General features: G+C 42.5%; 1 protein-coding gene across 2 annotated transcripts in view; it reads right to left on the minus strand.

The window, feature by feature from the left end:
- Window positions 1-13704, minus strand: part of LOC140716675 (homeobox protein BarH-like 2) — a 37792-nt gene that overhangs the window by 9964 nt on the left and 14124 nt on the right. For both annotated transcript variants that reach the window (XM_073029496.1, XM_073029497.1), the window contains exons 2-3: window positions 13394-13661; window positions 8081-8165 (exon numbers count right to left, since the gene is read on the minus strand). In XM_073029496.1, the coding sequence (XP_072885597.1) occupies window positions 8081-8165; window positions 13394-13661 (353 nt within the window). The remainder of the gene's footprint in view (window positions 1-8080; window positions 8166-13393; window positions 13662-13704) is intronic.

Consider the following 13704-nt stretch of genomic DNA (forward strand, 5'->3'; position numbering starts at 1 on the left):
AACTAAGACAAGAGGATTTGATTACAGGAGTAAGGGAAATTTACTGCAGATATACAGGTTATTTGCAACACTGCACTTAGAGTACTGAGTCGAGTTTTAATTGCTTTGCCTAAGGAAGGCTGTGCTGCAATCACAGCTCCACGAACACAAGGTTGATCCTAATCTCTGTTTTTGTGGAGTTTACACATTCTGTCTGTGAACTAGAGGAGAGTTGAGAGGCATGTGAGAGAGAATAAATTAAATAGTGTAGACATCAAGTATCTTTTCCCCTGGGTTGAAATGTTTAATACTAGAAGGCATGGAGTTAAGGTGAGAGGGGGTAAAACCACAAAATACGGAAGCAAAATTAGGCCATTCAGCCCATTGAGTCTGCTGCACCATTTCATCATGGCTGATCCATTTTCCCTCTCAACCCCATTCTCCTGCCTTCTCCCCATAACCTTTCATGCCATAACTAATTACGAACATATCAACCTTCACCTTAAATACAGCCAACAACCTGGCCTCCACAGCCAAATATGGCAGTGAATTCCACAGATTCAACACCCTCTGGCTAAAGAAATTCCTCCTCATCTCTGTTCTAAATGGACGTCCCTCTCTTCTGAGGCTGTCTCCTCTGGTCTTAGAGTCCTCCACTATAGGAAACATCCTCTCCTCATCCACTCTATCTAAGCCTTTCAACATTCAATAGGTTGCAATGAGATCTCCCTTCATTCTTCTAAATTCCAGAAATAAAGGCACAGGTCCATCAATCACAGCTCATACTTTAACTCTTACATTCCTGGAATCATTCTCATGAACCTCCTCTGAACCCTCTCCAAAGTCAGCACATCATTTCTAAGAGAAGGGGCCCAAAACTGTTCACAATACTCCAAGTGTATTCCAGTGCTTTATAAAGTCTTAACATTACATTCTTGGTTTTATATTCTAGTCCTCTCAAAATGAATGCTAACATCACATTTGCTTTCCTCACCACTGACTCAACCTGCAAATTAACCTTTAGGGAATCCTGCATAAGGACTCCCAAGAAACCTTTGCACCTCATTTTTTAAAAAAAATTTCTGCCCATTTGGAAAATAGTCTATGATTTTATTCCTTCTACCGAAGTGTATGACCACACACTTCCCGACACTGCATTCCACCTGCCACTTTTTTGCCTATTCTCCTAATCTGTGTCCTTCTTCAGCCTCCCTGCTTCCTCAGCACTACCTGCCTATCCACCTAGCTTCATATTATTCACAAATTTGGCCATAATGCCATCAATTCCATCATCCAAGTCATAGACATATCATAAAAAGAATCAGTCCCAACACAGACCCCTGCAGAACACCACTAGTCACCAGCAGCCAACCACAGAAGGCTCCCTTTACTCCCACTCTTTGCCTCCTGCCAATTAGCCAATACTCTATCTATGTTAGTATCATTCCTGTAATACCATGGCCTCATGTGTGGCACCTTGTCAAAAGCCTTTTGAAAATCCAAGTACACAATATCCACCAATTCCCCTTTGTTTATCCTTGTTACTTCCTCAAAGAATTCCAACAGATCTGTCAGGCAAGATTTTCTCTTAAGGAAACCATCCTGACTTTGGCCTATTTTATTGTGTGCTTCCAAATATCCTGAAACCTCATCCTTAATAATTGATTCCAACATCTTTCCAACCACTGAGGTCAGACTAACTCCCCTATAATTTCCTTTCTTCTGCCTCTCTCCCTTTTTGAAGAGTGGAGTAACATCTGCAATTTTCCAGTCCTCCAGAACCATTCCAGAATCTAGTGATTCTTGAAAGATTGTTACTAATGCCTCCACAATCTCTTCAGCCACCTTTTTCAGAACCATCTGGTCCAGGTGATTTATCTTCCTTCAGACCTTTCAGCTTCCCAAGCACCTTCTCCTTAGTAAAAGTAACTTCACTCACTTCTGCACCCTGACACTCTTTAAGTTTCCGGAAAACTGCTAGTGTTTTCCATAGTGAAGACGGATGCAAAACATTTATTTAGTTTGCCATTTCCTTGTCCCCCATTACTAACTCTCTGGCATCATTTTCCAGTGGTCTGATAGCTACTCTTATTGCTTTTTTAATCTTTATATATCTGAAAATACTTCTGGTATCCTCTTTGATATTATTGGCTAGCATTACCTTCATATTTCATCTTTTCCCTCTTTATGGCTTTTTTTGTTTCCTTCTGTTGATTTTTAGAAGCTTCCCTATCCTCTAACTTCCTACTAATTTTTGCTCCATTATATGCCCTCTTTGGCTTTCATGTTGTGTTTGACTTCCCTTGTCAGCCGCAGTTGAATCATTCTGTCTTTAGAACACTTGTTTGGCATGTATCTACCCTGCTGCTTCCGAATAGCTCCCAGAAACTTCAGCCAATGCTGTTCTGCTGTCATCCCTGCTGGTGTCCCCATCCACTCAGCTCCTCTCTCATGCCTCTAAAATTTACTTCGCTCCACTGTAATACTGATACATGTGACTTTAGCTTTTCCCCCTCAAATTGCAGGATGAAGTCTATCATATCACTGCCTCCTAAGGGTTCCTTTGTCTTATGCTCTTTAATCAAATCCAGTTCATGACACAACACCCAATCTAGAATTGCCTTTCCCCTTGTGGGCTCAATCACAAGCTGCTCTAAAAAGCCATCTCGTAGGCATTCTCCAAATTCTCTCTCTTGGAATCCTGCACTAACCTGATTTTCCCAATCTACCTGCATATTGAAATCCTCCATGGCTATCATATAACCATATAACAATTACAGCACGGAAACAGGCCATTTTGGCCCTTCCAGTCCGTGCCGAACGCTTACTCCCACCTAGACCCACTGGTCCGCACTCAGCCCATAACCCTCCATTCCTTTCCTGTCCATATACCTATCCAATTTTACTTTAAATGACAATACCGAACCTGCCTCTACCACTTCTACTGGAAGCTCGTTCCACACGGCTACCACTCTCTGAGTAAAGAAATTCCCCTTCGTGTTACCCTTAAACTTTTGCCCCCTAACTCTCAACTCATGTCCTCTTGTTTGAATCTCCCCTACTCTCAATGGAAAAAGCCTATCCACGTCAACTCTATCTATCCCCCTCATAACTTTAAATACCTCTATCAAGTCCAATACCAAAGTCTATCATAACAATATTCTTTTAACATACCTATTCCATCTCCCATTGCAATTTATATCCCACATCCTGGCTACTGTTGGAGCCTGTATATAACTCCCATCAGGGTCTTCTTACCCTTGCATTTTCTTAACTCTACCCATAAGGAATCTACATCTTCTGATCCTATGTCACCTAAGGATTTGATTTCATTTTTTACCAACAGAGCCACCCTAGCCCCACTGTCTGCCTGCCTGTTCCTTTGATACAAGGAGGTATCCTTGGAGTTAAACTCCCAGCTATGATCTTCTTTCAGCCACGACTTAGTGATGCCCACAACTTCATATCAGCAACTATCTCTAACTGTGGTACAAGATCATCTACCTTATTCCGCACACTGTGTGCATTCGACTATAACACCCTTCAGCCCTGTATTCATCACCTTTTTTGGTTTTGTCCCAATGTTACACTGCAACTCATGCCACTGACTGCAATTTTTGCCCTACCATCTGCCTGTCCTTCCTCACAGTCTTCCTGCACACTGCCTCTAGTTGTATACCAACTGCCCCATCCTCAGCTCTATCATTTTGCTTCCCATCCCTTTGCTAAGTTAGTTTAAACCCTCCTGAACAGCTCTAGAAAACACTGCCAGCAAGGATATTGGTCCCCTTCATGTTCAGGCATACCCTGCCCCTCTTGTCCAGGTCATACCTTCCCCAGACGGAATCCCAGTGATCCATAAATCTGAGGCCCTGTCCCCTGCACCCGTTCCTCAGCCACACATTCATCTATCAAATCATCCTATTCTTACCTCACTAGAACATAGTACAAGTAACAATCCAAAGATCACTATCCTTGAGATCCTGCTTCTCAGCTTTATACTAATTCCTTAAATTCTCTCTTCAGGACGTCTGCCCTTTTCCTACCTATGTCATTGGTACCAAGACCTCTGGCTGCTCACCTTCCTCCTCGAAGGAGATGTGCAAGACAAGTACTTTTACACAAAGAGTGTCGGGTGCCTGGAGTGGAGGCAGATATGATAAGTTCTTAGATAGGCACAAGAAGTTCAGAGGTTGGAGGTATATGGGCATTGTGCAGGCAGAAGGGATTAGTTTATTTGGGCATTTGATTACTAGTTTAATTAGTTCACTACACCACCGTGGACTGAAGTTTCTAAATTGCATGTAATAATGGAGCTGTGTGCTCATTAAATGCCATAGCAATCTCCTCAACTGCGGCACCCTCTGAACATACTTAATGAGTTATGTGAGGCAGAAGGCATGGACAGAACAGAAGAAAAGGAAAGAATTGGAACTGTGGAATTCTACAGTAGGTGGGGTGCCTTCCAAAATGGTTTACTCCTTAAAGTTCTGCACAAACTTAATGATTGGAGGCAGTATTTAGTGAATAGGCGAGGCATTTCATACACTGGTGACGTGTAGAATGAGATCAGTCCAGAAGTCTCTTCCATTGATGCTGTATAGGATAAGACTGAAGGGGAAGGTATTTGATCAGATTCAGTGTGGGGGGACACAGTTAACGGAATTGTTTTACTGATGATTCTCTTTCATCCATAGATGGTCACTTTAACCCAGAGGTGGTGAAGTACAGACAGCTGTGCATAAAATCACAGTATAAGCGTTACCTGTACTCCCAGCAGCAATACTTTCACAATCTGCTCAAACAGGTCCTCGTCTCCCGAAAGGTAGGAGAGACCATGCGGTGTGGGTGGGTAAGGTCAGACTGCTAGAGCAAACTCCCAAGGCAAATCATGTATAAATACTTTGATTTGAAAAGGGCTGATAAGGCAATGTGAACTTTCAAAGGCTGTCTATAAATTTCCATGTAGTATATCAAGCTGAAAAACTACCCAAGAAATAACAGTGACCTGAGCAGGTTTGGGACATAATTAGAGGATGGTAGTAATGTTCTTTGGAGAAAAGTGTATCACAAAGTTCCCCGAGCATTGGTCCCATTACTCCTGTAGATATATATTGATCCTTGGTCTTATATATGAGGTAATGTTTCAACATTTCCAGATAGCACATAACTTGGGAGTGAATAAACAGTGAGGAAGAATGTAAAGTTTCAAAATGTGCAGGGAGAAAAGAGGAGGTAAAATATTATAAAATCTACATTTCAGCAGTGAGTAGAATCAGAGAGAATTAGGAGTCTGTATGCACAAAGAGCAGGAATAGCTATGATAGTTGGTGATCTGTGGTCAAACTAGTACCTATGTTAATTTTGCTTGTTTCAGATCCTCATGAGTTGGCCCTGCTGAACAATGGAATTGATTCTTCAGCAACTGACTAGTCAAGAATCACAGAGTCAGGTTACCTGCAAGAGAGGTTAATTCAAAGAAAAAAATGCTTCTTTCAGTTACACTGAGATGATGTTATTGAGTATTGGGCAAACTCCTGCTGACACACATTACAGTCTCCCATCCTTCCATGTATCAGCATATGTTGGCCAAATAACGTTGGAGGGAGGCCTTTGAACACTTACCAGCAGAGCTAGGCCTGGAATGGGTCGTTACCACTAACAGATTTTGCTGGCTTTACAGCAGAGAATTATTGACACATGTTGAGATGAGAACAATTTTGGACACTTGACTTCCTCAGGGATTTGAGTTTTTTCAATGGTGCTATTTCCTCTTTAGCAGCACTATTTAATAGGAGCCTCTGGGAATAGTTCACATGCCAGCACTAGGTAAGTCCTCATGCAACCCCACATCAGCAACCTACCCCCTTCCAACCCACCAACATCCACTCCTGATAACCCCCAATGCTGCACAGTCCAACTCCTGCCCTGCAAATCTACCCCAAGACTCCAATATCCCTAGGTCCCTGATCACCAGCTTATCAAATCCATTCCCTAGATGTGGAAACGGGGTGATTCCTTTGCACCATATTCCTAGGCTGTAATCTCTGGCTCCCAAAGTACTTCCTCACAGCCCAAATTTTCAAACCATTTCTAATCGCAGCCAGCCCTGCTCCCAGCCCAGGATTCAATCCCGGCCCCTCCCACCAGCCCTGTTCTCCATTGAGTCATCAAGAAACACAGCCTGGTTACAAGCCCTTTGGTCCAACCAGCCCACGCTGACCATGACGACCACCCAGCTCATCCCAATGTCATACATTGCCTGATATTCTTCCATTCTCTGCCCCTCCATGGACCTCTCCAAGCGCTTCTTATTGTTCCTGTCTCAACCACTTCCTCTGATAGCTCATTCCATAGACTCACTACCCTCGATGTGAAACAGTCACCCCTTACCTCCCTTTAAAATTTTCCCCCTTATCCTAAATCTATGCCCCCTGATTTTGGTCTACCCTACCCTGGGGAAAAGACTGTTATTGTAACAAAGTCTACCTTATACTCTTTCTTTACCCTCTTGATTTCCCTCCTCCCCTTCAGGAACTATCCCTAGCCCTGATCCCAGTCAGGCTCCCCAGCTCTCTGGAACCGGCATCTGATCCTGACATCTTAGGAGCTGACATTGCAATCCTGACATCTTGTCAATCTACAGCCCTTGAGTTTGACCTCTAGCATCATATGATCTTGCACCTCCGAGGCCCGTTTCTGAAACCGCTCACACTGTGCTGTGCTGCAGTACGGACGATGTTTCTAACACTGCTTGTGAGCTCCTTATCTATTGAGTCCACAACAAGATAAAAGCAACATTCATTGATTCAGACATTTGATGAGAATTTTATGAAAAAGTTAGGGATTAAATTATAAAACAAAGCGTGGATTAGCCTTTTATCCTGTAGGTAATCTAAGGTTAAGGGCTGATTGAAATGGCAGTTAAAAGGATTATCAAGTAGATGGAGGGAACATTCCCTCTAGTGGGGGAGTCCAGAACTAAGAGAATCCTAAATGTTGTTGAGGTTGGAAGTCGATTGAAAATTTTAAAACTGAGATTCCTATCTCTCTGCTGGTATTATAGGTATTGTTAAAGGTTGCAGAAGCTGATGCCCTAGTGTTGAGTACACAGGTTGAGTACCCCTTATCTGAAATTCCAAGATCCGAAAACCTCTGAAATTGGAAATTTTTTTGAGCACCGACATGACGTCACAAATGGAAAATTCCAGAAGGCGCTGGGAAGGTTCCCAGGTGATGCACAGGTCTCCAGGCACCACAGACAGACCCGAGAAATGACCTCACAAATGTGTAATGAACAGTAGTTAATGAAAAATAGAAAAACACAGTATAAAGCAAAAAAAATGAAGATCTCAATTGTGTATTGAAAGAGTCGATTCATTAGCGTTGGAGTGAACATATGCTGATCATGAAACAAGCAAAGATCTATTATGACAAACTGAAAATTGAAGGCAATTGTGAATATTTAGCAAGATGGTTGCATAAATTTAAGAAAAGGCACGGCATTAAATGTTTAAAGCATCTGCTGATCACGAAGCAGCAGAAATATTCATTGTTCGCCGAGATTGTCACTGATGAAAATCTAAACCAGAACAAGCCTATGACGCTGATTGTTTTTACACCTTACATAGACCCTAAAAAAAGTAAAATACAAATACAGTGTACTGTAACTTTCAAGTTTCTCAGATAAGGGCTACTCAACCTTTATCATGTAAGCTTTTATGTGTATGCGGTTATCCTCACTGAAAAGTGGTGAGAATAAAATACTTTCTACCACAAGGATCAGCTGAAGCAAAGAGCAATGATGTATTCAGAGAAAATGGATAGATGCACGAATGACAAAGAAATAATAAAATGCTGAAGGATAATAAAACCATAATTCATGAAACCCACAAGTTCTGCATAATGTTCTTCACGAACAGCCCAGCATTGCTCAGACACTCACCAGCACTTTGTACCACATCAGCAGTTCTACAGTTGTTGCTGCACCTTCATTCAGTCCCTATAGTTGCATTCTTACAAAGCTTCGAAATGACTTTACAACACTGCTAAATCCATGAGCTATCGGACAGCATCCATTAAACAGAGTAGAGGAACTCACCATCTTCTTCCACTTCATCCTTCGGTTCTGGTACCAGGTTTTCACTTGAAGCTGAGTTAATCCCAGTGATTGTGCCAAATCCAACCTGGAAACCACACAAAACAAATTAAATGTCTTTGTGTTAGAACCACAGAAAAACCTCCAGCACAATACAGGCCCTTCGGCCCACAAAGCTGTTTGTCTTCTTCTAATGTTACGTCCATCTTGTTAATCTGCCTGCTAATCATTGAGTCGAAGCACAAACTTTTACTATTTCACTGCAATTAACTATGTTCATCTTGCACATCCCTTCTGTTCCCATCCTGTTTTCTGTTTTGTCTGCAAACTGTGGAATAAATCACTCTTTCTTTTAACATTCCTTGATGATTGCATCGGTTATTTTTGCTTACATTTTCCACTTTTTTCTGAGCTCTTCACTATCATTCTCTCCTTATTTTATGCACTGAACTTCTGTAAGACTAAAAGGTCTGTGAAGCAGAGGCTTTGAATATTTTTAAGACAGAGATAGATAAACAAGATGGTGAAGGGATACATCGGGTAGGTGGAGATGCAAAGTTGTTTAATCAGACCAACTGTGACAGTATGAGCTGGGAATGGAACTAAGGGGATGCTATGAGTTAGGTACCATTCCTCTGTGGTACAAAGTCCCCATTGTGTGGATTTCTCATGCAGTTTCCACACTGCTTCACGTCAGCTACCTTTCAATAAACTGTATCTGCATTGTAATGCAGGGTCTCAACCCAAAATGTTGACCATCCCTCTGCTTCCACAGTTGCTGCCTGAACTGCTGAGTTCTTCCAGTACTGCTCCTGATTTGCATCTTTCCTTTTAGTTTCAGCATTGGACACTGCTTTATTGTGCATATGGAATACTGGGAGCAATTTTGAGCCCCATATCTAAGGAAAGATGTACTACACTGGAGAGTGTCAAGAGGAGGTTTACATAATGATGCACCATCAATAACTCTCAGAGACGTGAGTTGAGTTAAGGTAGGCTTTTATTGGCTGGAAGAAAGCACAAGCAGCAAGCGAGCACCACACAACATCCTGGAGACTGAGGAAGGGACTGTACCTCCAATCGCCTTTATACCGGGGTCTGTGGGAGGAGCCACAGTCAGTGGGAGGAGCCACAGGAGCAGTCAGCGGGGAGGCGTGTCCAGACAGGTATATGTAGTTCACCACACATACCTTCGCAGGTTTGAAATGCTTAATCAATAACAGTGTTTTATTGCTCTTGGCCTGTACTTAAGAAAGATGATGAGGACATCTCATTGAAATCTACTGAATACTAAAAGACCTGGCTCGAGTGGGCATGAAGAGGATGTTTCCATTACCAGGAGAATCTAGGATCTGAGGGCACAGCCTCAGAATAAAGGGATGCCCCTTTAGAACTGAGATGATAAGGAATTTCTTCAACTGGAGGGTAGTGAATCTGTGAGATTTGTTGCCGCAGAGGGCTGTGGAGGCCAAGTCATTACAGTGTATTTATGGCAATGATTCATAAGTTTTTAATTGGTGGGGAGGGTTAAGGGTTATTGGGAGAAGGTGGGAGAATGTGGTTGTGAAAAAAATCAGCTATCATTAAATAGCAGAAGAGACTGGATAAACTGCTCCAAAATCCTTCAGATACATCTAATGAAATGGAATATACCTCCCAAACACTACCAATCACTTTTACAATATTTATTTATCACTGACTTTCTCTCACTTCTAACCCAGTTTACCTTACATACTTCTTACATATTTTTCTATTTAAAATTAGCAAAGAGTTTTGAGATAATCAAAAAAGTAACTATAAATGCAAATCATTACCCATTGAAATATTCACTGAAGAAACCCCTTTTAATAGAGGCTGTGGCAATGATTAAGAAGATGCTTTGGAATGAGATAATGACCAAGATATAGGAACAGAATTAGGCCATTTGGCCCATCGAGTCTGCTCCGCCATTTCATCATGGCCGATCCAATTTTCCTCTCAGCCCCAATCTCCTGCCTTCTCCCCATATCCCTTCATGCCCTGACCAATCAAGAATCTACCAATCTCTGCCTTAAATATAAAGACTTATCCTCCACAGCTGCCTGTGGCAATGAATCCCACAGATTCACCACACTCTGGCTAAAGAAATTCCTCCTCATCTCCATTCTAAAAGGACTCCCCTCTCTTCTGAGGCTGTGTTCTCTGGTCTTAGAACCCGCCTCCCCAACACTACATCCTCTCCATATTCACTCTATCAAGACCTTTCACCATTTAGGTTTCAATTAGGTCACCCTTCATTCTTCTGAATTCTAGTGAATACAGGCCCAGAGCCATCAAACATGCTTCATATGACAAGCCATTCAATCCTGGAATCATTTTTGTGAACCTCCTTTGAACCCTCTCCAGTTTCAGTACATCCTTTCTAAGGTAAGTGTCTCAAAACTGTTCACAATACTCCAAATAAGGCCTCACCAGTGCTCTATAAAATCTCAATATTATATCCTTGCTTTTATATTCTAGTCCTCTTGAAATGAATGCTAACATCGCATTTGCCTTCCTCACCAGAGACGTAACCTGAAAATTAACATTTGGGGAATTCTGCACAAGGACTCCCAAGTCCCTTTGAGCCTTCGTTTTTTAAACATTTTTCTCTCTATCTAGAAAATAGTCAACACTTTCATTTCTTCTACTAAAGTGCATGACCGCACACTTCCCAACACTGCTTTTCCATCTGACACTTCTTTGCCCATTCTGCTAATGTGTCTAAGTCCTTCTGTAGCCTCCCTGTTTCCTCCACACTACCTGCCCCTCCACCTATCTTCATATCGTCTGCAATCTTTGCAACAAAGTCATCAATTCTATTATCCAAATCATTGACATAAAAATTAAAAAGACTCGGTCCCAACACAGACCCCTGTGGAACACCACTGGTCACTGGCAGTCAACCAGAAAAGGCTCCCTTTATTCCTACTCTTTGCCTCCTGCCAATCAGCCACGGCTTTATCCGTGCTGATATCTTTCCTGTAATACCATGGGCCTGTAGCTTGTTTTGAGTCCAACAGTCCACCTGAGGGTAATCAATGACAGAAAGCAAATGGAAGCAGTTACTTCCTTAGGTGTAGATGTGGGGTATGATCTGAGGCAGTGATACCCTCCAGTCTTTCTTACTACCAGTAGCGAGTGTCAAACCCACAAAGAAAAGCTTGGCAGTCACTAAGCTACGTGCACACTCCAGTCTGTTCCAGTCCGAGCTGATACTCAGTCTGTTAGAGAGTGCAGTAAAGGAACTGAGAGAAAAGAGCATTGCAGTGGGCTTCGCTTCCTTGATGCTAAGCCTGAATGCAGCTTTATCGTGTCGAATTCATGAAACAAGAAAGCAGTAATATTAAGCAGTAGGGTGGGACCCAGACAAGAAGTCCTGCAATATCCTTGAAACTTACCAGCCTTGAAACTTCAGCATAACTGAAAATGGTAATTTCAACATTAAGAAGGCAAATTATTTTCAGACAGTTTTGTAAGAGGCCTTGCATTTTAGATTGAAAAATAGATACTTTATTGATCCCAAAGGAAATTACAGTGACACTGTAGCATTACAAGTGCACAGAAATACAAATATTAGAAGAGAAGTAGAAAGAATAAAAAAGTTACCTCACAGTCTAACAGGAGGGGATCATCACTTCCCCAGCTATAGGTTGACTCATTATAGAGCCTAATGGCCGAGGGTAAGAATGACCTCATATAGCGCTCTTTGGAACAGTGCAGTTATCTTAGTCTTTAAAAAATGTTCATTGTTACAAAGATGACAAAAGACAAAGTGTTGGAAGAACTCAGCAGATCAGGCAGCATCTGTGGAGGCAGACGGATAGCCCATGTTTTAGGTTGAAACCATGCATCAGGACACAGATACAGTTCATTGAAAGGGAACCCACATCAGGTAGTGCAGGAACTGCATGAGGAATCCACACAACAGGGACTTTGCACCACTGAAAAATGATACCTATCTCATATCATCTCCTTTAGTCCCATTCCCAGCTGATACTGTCAGGCTTATTTGTATTTGTGTACACAAATTTATGTTAATTCATGTGTTGGATATGACTGTAGCTGGCAAGGCCAAGATTTATTGCTTTTTAAACTGCCCTCCGGTGCTCCCACACTGCTCCTTGGTTGGGGGTCTTCAGGATGTTGACCATGTGACAATGCCATGCATTTCCAGCACAGGATTGGATGCAACTTGCAGAAGGTAACCATTCCACGGCCTTAAACCTGCTCTACAGTATATTTCTTAATATTTATCGGCTGGAGCCTGAAGATTCTCCAGGACATGTATTATCCCCAAGGAGGTGATAGGGACCTGTCTTCTTCAATTACCACCACCTTTGGAGTGTCCGTTCAGCTGGTGAGAATAAATCATGCATTCCATGACTATCAGCACTTCAATGCATTGTTTGAATTGAGAACTGACTCCCAATTTAGGAATGTCACCATTCCTTATCGCCGCATGCTTTTACGCGTGTCTTAGCATTAGCATGTCTGGTCTGATCTCCATGCATAAATTTTCCAATGTTCATGCCTACATTTGCAAGCCACTGTTCTCTGAAAGCCTTTATGCGGGTATGTGATTGCATATATTCCTGCGCCTGAATATGTTTGTGCGTTACTCTATATATGTGATAGCATGTGTATGATCACAAGAAAAAAGTAGACACACACTGTCCTATTAAATAATCAAACTGCAGACATTACAGTACAAGGCCATTCTGGAAAAAAACTGCCTGCTTCTTGAAATTTCTTGAAGTTTCTTGAGTGGGTTTCTAAAAGGTAAATGTGTCATTTGCATGGGAGAAAAGTGATTGCTGAGATGTTCTAAATCGTCCCATTGTATCATTGCCATCAAACAAAACCACAAAAATGTTCCCTTCTGTTCTCTGCAGGTTGGGATTAACTGTAATATTGGAGGAATTACATAAATGCCCTTCACTATGGAAACAACGTCAACAAATACACAGCCGCAATTGCCTGCACAGTCCCACTCACTGATTCACGTGGCATCCACACACACATCAGCTTACCTGCAAGTAGGGCCGTTTATCATGAAACGCAACAACTCTCTCGGATGCAGTAATGCACTCTGTCCCACAAAGCCTGCTGCAGAGCTGCCGGCAGCCTCCTGCTGGACACCACCCTCCCTACAGCTGCTGTTGGAAATCACCCCTCACATACACTGCTGGAAGCCTCCGCAACACCTACCCCTTCGTCTCCTCCCCACTACGCACACACACACACACACACACACACACACACACACACACACACAAATTCTGTCCAAGCTCTCACCTGTCTGGAGTAGAGAGATATTTCTGCTTTTGGAATTTCTTCTCCAGACCCATCAGCTGGAGTTCGGTGAAAATGGTGCGACATCTCCGTGGCTTCTTATACCGAGGAGCAGCCTGATCACCGTCACACTCGCTGCCGGAGCCGGTGATGCCCTCGGGAGCTGCTGAACTGGAGGATGCCACTGGAGGCAGGAACTGCGGGATCCTTGCAGTGAGAACTGGGGACAGGTGTGGCACTGAGAGTGATGGGCAGGAACTCAATGATGACCCTAAAGAAGTCCATGAGGATTAACATGAATTAAGAGACAAGAT

This window comes from Hemitrygon akajei, chromosome 26, assembly GCF_048418815.1.
Source record: "Hemitrygon akajei chromosome 26, sHemAka1.3, whole genome shotgun sequence".
Lineage (NCBI taxonomy): Eukaryota > Metazoa > Chordata > Chondrichthyes > Myliobatiformes > Dasyatidae > Hemitrygon > Hemitrygon akajei.